Source organism: Monopterus albus, unplaced genomic scaffold (assembly GCF_001952655.1).
Source record: "Monopterus albus unplaced genomic scaffold, M_albus_1.0 scaffold52.1, whole genome shotgun sequence".
Taxonomy (NCBI): domain Eukaryota; kingdom Metazoa; phylum Chordata; class Actinopteri; order Synbranchiformes; family Synbranchidae; genus Monopterus; species Monopterus albus.
In genome coordinates, this window is record NW_018127932.1 from 373,459 (window position 1) to 381,473 (window position 8,015).

The 8,015-nt window shown below is 41.7% G+C and overlaps 1 protein-coding gene across 2 annotated transcripts in view; it reads left to right on the plus strand.

Annotated features, from left to right (window-relative positions):
• The window catches only part of arhgap22a (Rho GTPase activating protein 22a), a 14,703-nt gene extending 6,694 nt beyond the window's left edge, over positions 1 to 8,009 (plus strand). For both annotated transcript variants that reach the window (XM_020601550.1, XM_020601551.1), the window contains 9 exons: positions 1,859 to 2,055; positions 2,787 to 2,874; positions 4,606 to 4,734; positions 4,924 to 5,134; positions 5,236 to 5,368; positions 5,449 to 5,522; positions 5,956 to 6,077; positions 6,206 to 7,208; positions 7,299 to 8,009. In XM_020601550.1, the coding sequence (XP_020457206.1) occupies positions 1,859 to 2,055; positions 2,787 to 2,874; positions 4,606 to 4,734; positions 4,924 to 5,134; positions 5,236 to 5,368; positions 5,449 to 5,522; positions 5,956 to 6,077; positions 6,206 to 7,208; positions 7,299 to 7,518 (2,177 nt within the window). In that variant the 3' untranslated portion in view covers positions 7,519 to 8,009. The remainder of the gene's footprint in view (positions 1 to 1,858; positions 2,056 to 2,786; positions 2,875 to 4,605; positions 4,735 to 4,923; positions 5,135 to 5,235; positions 5,369 to 5,448; positions 5,523 to 5,955; positions 6,078 to 6,205; positions 7,209 to 7,298) is intronic.
• The last annotated feature ends 6 nt before the right edge of the window (positions 8,010 to 8,015 follow it).

The following is an 8,015-nucleotide window of genomic DNA, read 5'->3' on the forward strand; positions in this document are numbered from 1 at the left end:
GCTTCTGATTTATTAGCTCTTTTCCCTCTTGGAGGCATTTTCTTAGTTGTAGAATTTGTTCTAAGACTTGAAAATGTAGAAGATGTGAAAAATCGTAGAACAGACAAGAAGAGCAGTAAAGACGTCTGCTCTCGCTTGCAACCCGGATGTTTTTTGATACATACAATACATATGCATGCCTCTCACATGACTGTGCCAAGATAAATATGGAAGCTGAACATCTCCTGGTAGTGGGATTATTATGGTGCAGAGTAAAAATACTTGTGCTTTTCATAGCAAGTGGTTGCTATAGACAACCGACACACACTGTTTCAGGTGGCTTGGGGAGCTGTGACAGTGCCAGATTGTCTCAAGAAAATTGATCGCTGTTTCAGAGGCATGTCCATCCTGACAAAAAATAAAAGTATATGTGTGGAATTCGGATCTCCCTGTATTAATTTCACATTTTTGTATGAAACTTTGGCTAGCAGCAGCAGCAGCAGCATCAGGAGCCTTTACTCTTGTTCTTGTGTCTAGGCAAGGTTCTTGCTTCATTGGCAGTCTTTCCTAGACTAGCCATAAAAATAAAACCATAAAAGATGATGGGAAGGAGAAGTGCCTCTTATTTCCCCTTCATAAACTTGGAAAGTGCATTGGCCACTTCAGTTTGCTTGCCACGTATTGTGCGCTTGCCATCTCTCATTTGCTGTAATGGTGTTCTTCTTTGATTAGATTCCCAACTCTGCTCTCCTCTGACCCTTTTATGCAACATCATTCAGGGCAAATTTAGACAGCATCACAAAGCTGGATCTGCACTCAGAAGCTTAGTAGTTATCAAAGCCTGAATCTTAAGCAGTTAAGGAGTGTGGAGCTTTACAGGAAGATGCTCTTGGTAATTTTAGTAATCAGATGTGACTGAAGCTTCTCTCTGTTATCTGATTGGATGAGAAATTATCAGTATGTGTAGATTAAACCACCCTAAAGTATATAAAATAGTTAAAAGTAGCTCCACCTCAGTTGATAAAAAAATGTTTGTTTTTACAGATGTGCAAGATGCAGTGTCTGCTGTATTTATAGATCCCACTATGCCTGTTTCTGCTGTCAGCATCAGTTTTATTAATGACCGCCTCACGTGATCTCCACTCTTTTCCCTTCCCAGCAATCATTACTGTGCAAATGAAGGACATCCAAAAAGGAGAGGAGTAAAATCAGGAGTCTAGACAGAGAGTTGATAACAAGAGAGAGAGAGAGAGAGAGAGAGAGAAAGAAACAGAAAGATTTCAGTCCTGGCCTGTTACAGAGATGTTTTCTGCTGTTCTCAGCCAAAAGCGAGATGCAATTAACAGGAAAAGAGACACCATTGATTTCTTTCTCTTTACTCTCTGCCTTCTGTTTATCTCTTTCTCCTCCTGACTCTCTAGGGATCACTCTACATTGGCTGTTTTTGCTCTATACTTTAGCATACAGATACTAATATATAATCCATGCCTGTAATTAGTCTGCCGCAGTTAAAAAGCAATCTGATCCAAAGCAAAATTTCTCTCTGTATACCAGTGCAATTGTAAATAATATATGTACAGCATTTAGTAATATTTGAAACACATAATAAAATGTACTGGACTAGATAGATGGATTTCATCTTAAAGCAAGATGTCTTTGCTACAAAATGGAGGCCATGATTGACATCTGCTGCACCCAAGGGAGACGAGTGTGAATAATGACAGTGGATTCTCTCTGGGTGAATTTTTAGAATTATGGCAAACCAACAAAGAAAGAACAAAATAACATTTATGCTCTGTCTTCACCTTTCTCTCACTTTGATTCCCATAATCCCGTAAGCCCTTTCCCTCACTTTATCTTTTCATGTGTGTCCATCCAGCACGATCCAAGAGCATGGTGCTTGGAGAGCTGTCTCGGGTGTCCAGGCCTTGCTCTCCTCTGGAACAGGAGAAAGCCCTGAAAGCAGGCTGGCTGAAGAGACAGCGGAGCATCATGAAAAACTGGCAGCTGCGTTGGTTTGTCTTGAGGACCGAAGCTCTGTATTTCTACAAGGACCAGGATGAAACCAAGGCACAGGTGACACTCACTGTCACCCCAGGAGGCTGCACTGCTGTATATTTGGCTTAATTCATGTTCAAAAAAACCCTGATACATATTCAAGCTTCATGAATTTATCTGATTAACATTTTATCCCTGAGCCAGGCAACCTGTTGTTTTCTCCTACTCAGAAAATGGTATATTGATTCTTTGAAAACAGGCAACAAACTACATTTTGTAGCCCTCAAGTAAAATAAAGCACTTTTATGAATTGTGCCACTATTATTTTTAGCATCCGACTCTTATCTTTATATATTTGTGTCAAACTATAGTTCAACAGATCATTCATCCTTTACACAAAATAATCCTCCATTAAGACGTGACTGCCCTGACACACACACACACTGACAATGTGGTAACTAGCTGCCCTGTGGTTTAAGCACTTAGCAATTGACCTTTGAACCTCTCTATGCTGAGGGACCAGAAATGCAAGTACATCGGAAAGCACCATGGGAAAAAATAGATGAAGAGATGTTTCCCTGAGTCATCCTTCCACCGTCATCACTACCTCCCTCTATTGGAAGGATGCCCAGAGGCCTGTGTGCTCAGAATTCTATGTTTAATATGCACTACACATCCAAGTCCAGGACCACTAATTGATTTGTTAGTTGGCCCTTGAATACCATCAATACGAATGCTTTCCTCACGCCTGCCTTTCTGTCTGTTTGTCTATCTGTCTATCTCACGTCTTCCTCTCGTTTCTCCTACAGGGTTGTATTCCTCTTCAGGGCAGCCAGGTCAATGAGCTGCCTGCTAATCAGGACGAGCATGGTCGCCACCTTTTTGAAATTGTTCCAGGTGAGTTGACATGGCAACTCTGCTGTGTAAGGAAGTGAATAAGTCTTGTTCAAATGATACTAAACATTGTTTAGTACTAGAAAACCACTTTAGATTCTTATTTAAAATGGTATGTTAGACTAAATCCTGAGGTATGAAATATCTCTATGCATCGCTAGAAACTAGTGATCATACTGTACATACAGTACATTATATCTTCTGTGTAAACCTTGTTAACTCAGAATTCAGGTGATAAATAAATAAAAAGTCAATAGCTAGCCTGAGTCCCAGGCTGTAACACATGCATATAATATGCAGAACCACAGAAAGGATGTGATTGCCACGGCCATGTGTCTGATGGTCCAAGAACAACTTCATTCACTTCTGATCTTGACAGCGTAGGGTTGGCATGATTACAGCCACCACTGGACAGTGTGCACAGCATTGATCAGAGGGCCTGCTTGGATGAATGGAAGAAAGAAAGAGCAAAAGAAAGAAGTTGGACATTATACTTGGATAGACAGGAATCTAATACTTAGAAGATACGACAGAGTTTATAGTTAATGGGGGTGATGGTAGTGTCTCACAGAAGTCGTGCCAGCACAGATTCTCTTGCACGTGTCTGGTCTTTTTAAGGGCTACCACTGCTCAGTTGTAGCCTCTATTTTATACTGGCAAAACAGGTTCAACATGGCAGGAGGTTGACTAACACCCTAACAGTTTATCCTGAAGATGAGGCTTCCATTAATGATGGTAGTAAGTACATTTTTCTCAGCTTTACTTATCAAAGAGGAGGATGTATTGTAGAAATACTGTAATGCTCCTCAACTGCAGTACTTTTGAAAGCAGACTGAACTGTTGAAAAGTACTGTATATAATCTTTCTCTCTTGCTTTCTGTGTTGCCAGGATTGAAAAGATCTTGGTGTAAAACCTTTTTCAAGAGCGAGTAATTTGGGAAGCTATAGATAACCACACAATGTTGCATCAAAATGCAATTTGTGGTAAATGAGATGAAATATGCAAATGCATCACTGCAGCCTTCTAAAATGATGTCCAGTGTCGCTTTGTAGAAGAAGTTTGTTAGAAAAAAACTGAATGAAAAGACAAAGGAATGGGTCCTGGACAGAAAGAGAAAGAAGACAGAGTGAGAGGCCTAGTGCAGTTGCTGGTGTCCATAGGGAACACTAATCTTTTTGGGTCATTTCTCACACACAAAACATGCAGGACTCAGTAATGAATGCACATCAAGGCGTACCCTACCAAACCCACAAACACCCCTGCTTATAAAAGGTTTCCACTAGTATACAAATAGGAACATTTTGTGAATAGAAGCTTTGATGCTATTAAAAACTGAAGTATTTGCACCTGTTCAAAATCAAGTGAAAAACACATACATAAACGGGAACATTTCACATAGTGTATTCAAAGCCAAACTAACATAAACTAAAATGTCAAACTGAAATGTCAGAGCGGGTGATACCAAGCTGTGTGCACCCCGAGGAAGGTGAGGCAGAGCTGCATGACTGAGTCTTTGTAGTTTGCAGGGATGCTCATCCTAATAAGGTTATTGAAAATACTATTTCTGTCTGTTAGAACCAACTTGTTTACAGATGATACAGTTTATGTGATCAGCAAAGTAACCTGCAAAACTGGTCTATTATTCCAAATATTTAAAGCACAGCGATTTTGAGATGCATTAGTCATTTTGTCCTATTGATCCAGAATGTAATGAAATATGATTGTGTCTTCAGGGGGTGATGGAGAAAAGGATCGAACAGGTATAAGCCATGAATCATACCTGCTGATGGCCAACTCTCAAAGTGACATGGAGGAATGGGTCAGAGCCATACGCAGGGTTATATGGGCTCCACTTGGAGGAGGTGTGATTCTCAAACATATGCATACACATAGCGTCACTCACAAATGTCTACATAGAGTACAGCACTGCTTATGGTTATTAAGCTAATTAATGATTAATGCTTTAAAGAGCGGATTAAACCTCTTGGGTACACATAAGGAAACATTCCCAGCTATTAGTGACCCAATTAGTGTTTATGTTCTGGCTGCAGGTGTTTTTGGGCAGCACCTAGAGGAGACAATGTTGTATGAGGCCCAGTGTGGCCCTCAGCGACTGGTTCCTGTGGTGGTTGAACAGTGTGTGTGTTTCATACGTGAACATGGCCTCAAGGAGGAGGGCCTTTTCAGGGCCCCTGGACAAACCAATCACGTTCGAGAGCTGCAGGATGCATTCGATCATGGTGAAAAGCCAGTGTTTGACAGGTGAGGCACCGGGACAGTGCATTTTAGCCACAACATCATGCAAGCTACTCTCTAATCAGTGCTGAATAGTATTATTTATGTGCACTGTCTTTCTCTCGCAGTACCACAGATGTCCACACAGTGGCATCACTGCTAAAGCTGTACATAAGGGAGCTACCAGAGCCTATAATCCCATTTTCCAAATACACACAGTTTCTGTCTTGTGCTCAGCTACTTACTAAGGATAAAGAAATGGTAATTAAATATCTGCCTTTCTCACTGCTGCTATTTTCAAACTCTTGCATGACACTTGACATATGTTTTTCTTGTTCAAGGGTATCATAGAGTTAGTGAAGCAGGTGAAATCCCTTTCTCAGGTCAACTACAACCTCCTTAAATACATCTGCAAGTAAGTAAATACAGTCCTGTTGTGTCCTGTATGTATCAATAGTTGTTAAGCACACTGATGCGACTGTAATGAATTTCACTGTTGATGTTGTTTCCCAGTCACTCTTTGATGACGGAGGCTTTGTCAGTCTGTCATACTAAAGAAATGACATTCATTGCACCCACGTTCTCGTCATCAGGGGATGTGACATCACATTGACTGACTGAGTGGATGTCTAATTGGATGTCTTCTCTGCCTTCTGTGTCTTTATGAATGAGCAGAGCCCACACACCAGACAGAATCATGACTCAGTTCCCCATTTTTATGAGTTTGAGTTTTACTGAATAGAAACTAACTAGGGGTTGTGGACAATTTTAAAGCAGTGCAGTGGATTCTGAAATTGTATGAGGAAATACAGTATGTTATGCTCACAAACAGGTTTCTTTCTGTTCAGGTTTCTGGATGAGGTTCAGTCTCACTCCTGTGAGAATAAAATGAGTGTTCAGAATCTAGCCACTGTGTTTGGACCCAATATCCTTCGACCCAGAGTGGAGGATCCAGTTACCATGATGGAGGGTTGGTGATAATTAATACATATATTAATCTGCAGCAACATTTATGACAAAAACATACTTTCCAATCAACAAAGCCATGAAACATTTCTAGCAGGTGTATACTGTGTATGTGTTTGTCATTATAAACAGGAAGCTCACAAGTGCAGCACCTAATGACTGTGCTGATCAGTGAACACTCCCAACTTTACCAGCATGATGAGCTGGAGACCAAAATCCTCTCACAGCAACAGCAAAACCCTATCCAACGGAGCAAAGTGGAATGGCTCTCACAAGTAGACAATGACCATGCATCCTCCTGTGGCACAGGCTCCAAAACCGATAAAGAGAAACCCCAATCTTCCACCCCTTCTACAGACAGTAAGCCAACTGCACCAAGCCCCATTACAATATCAGAGAAGAGCGAGAGTGGTCAGACTGAAGAGAAGCGCAAAAGTAAAACAGAGGAGACAGTGGATGGAAAAACAGATAGCAAAACTGAAGTGAAAAGTGGGAGTGAAGTAGTCGTTAGCCCCAGTAAACAATCTAAAGCCTTGCCCTCCTGGAGGTGCTCCTTCAAGGGCAGTGCTGCATCCGGGGGAACAAGAGGGAAAATAGGGGGATCTGCAGGGGACGTGTCAGCAACTGGTGGGAGCAACTGGCTAATAAATGGCCTGTCATCCCTCCGAGCTCACAGGCGCGCCACCTCATCTGCTGAAAGACTGAAAGATTCTACTTTGTCTCTGAAGGATTCAAATCTCTCCTTGAAAGACACCACTCCTTCACTTAAGGACTCACAGAGAGAGACTGATGAAGAATCCTCTCGAACATCACTGTCTCAAAGAGCCCTGCATCAGTCCCACAGAATATCTGCCTATGACAATGTTGCCCCCTCCAGTATAAGCCTGCCTTCTGATACTTCCTGCATCTGGACATCCTATGAGATCTCATTGGCTGAGCCAGAGGGAAGCGATAAGGCAGTAAAATTAGGGCAAGGTCAAGAAAGACTCACAGCAGTGAGAGACAGTCTGGATCACAGTGCAAGTGGTACTGAAGATGATCTTGCAACAACAAATGTAGATCTCACCAGTATGCTGATCCAACTCAAGGAGGAGCTGAAGAAACAGAGGACGAGTTATGAAACCTGCATTCGCAAGTAAGAACAAGTCACTTGTCATTTCCTGTCAAATAACCTATAAAAATCATCATCAACTGTTATTTATCACCTCTTCTTTTCTTCTTTGAGGCTGGAGGAGTCCTGTTCCAAGTACCAGTCCCAGATAAATAGCCTTGAGGAAGAGCTGGACCAGGAGAAGAAGAAGTTTCACATGCTGCAGATCCAACTCAGGAACTCAGAGCGGGCACATCAAGATGCAGAAAACCGAAATATTCTGCTCCAGCAGGAGATGGAGGAGTTCTTCAAAACCCTTGGAGATCTAACCACAGGAGCAACACGGACCAGTTAGACCAGACCAACCTGCCTTCATCTGCTCCATCATAAGAGAAGGCACTTCATTACTGGGAAGACCAGCGAGCCCAAAGCTTTGAAGACCAAATACCTCTAGTGCAGTACTACTTGCCATTGTACCCTCTTTACTATGGCCAACTTGTGCCTACACTGACCAGTGCCGGTGCCAAATGCAAACTCCTCTGGACAAAGCATCTCTCCTTTTACCATTCCATAAATTCCTTACTATTACACTCCATAGGTCATGTAGTTGATTATTTATTGACTAAATCTCTCTGTAAGAGACCAGAAAAGGCCTTATCAACAGTATGAGGTAGTCGTCCTATACACACACTGTTCATTTCTGCTTAGAAATCATATTCTTGCAAGAAATGTTAACTTGACAGAAAAAAGGGACAATGCAAGACATTAAAATTCAACTCTTTTATTTGCTGGAGTTGAAGGGCAACAGTTTTCACGTTTGATGTATATAGTTGGTCTGTTAGTGAGACAACT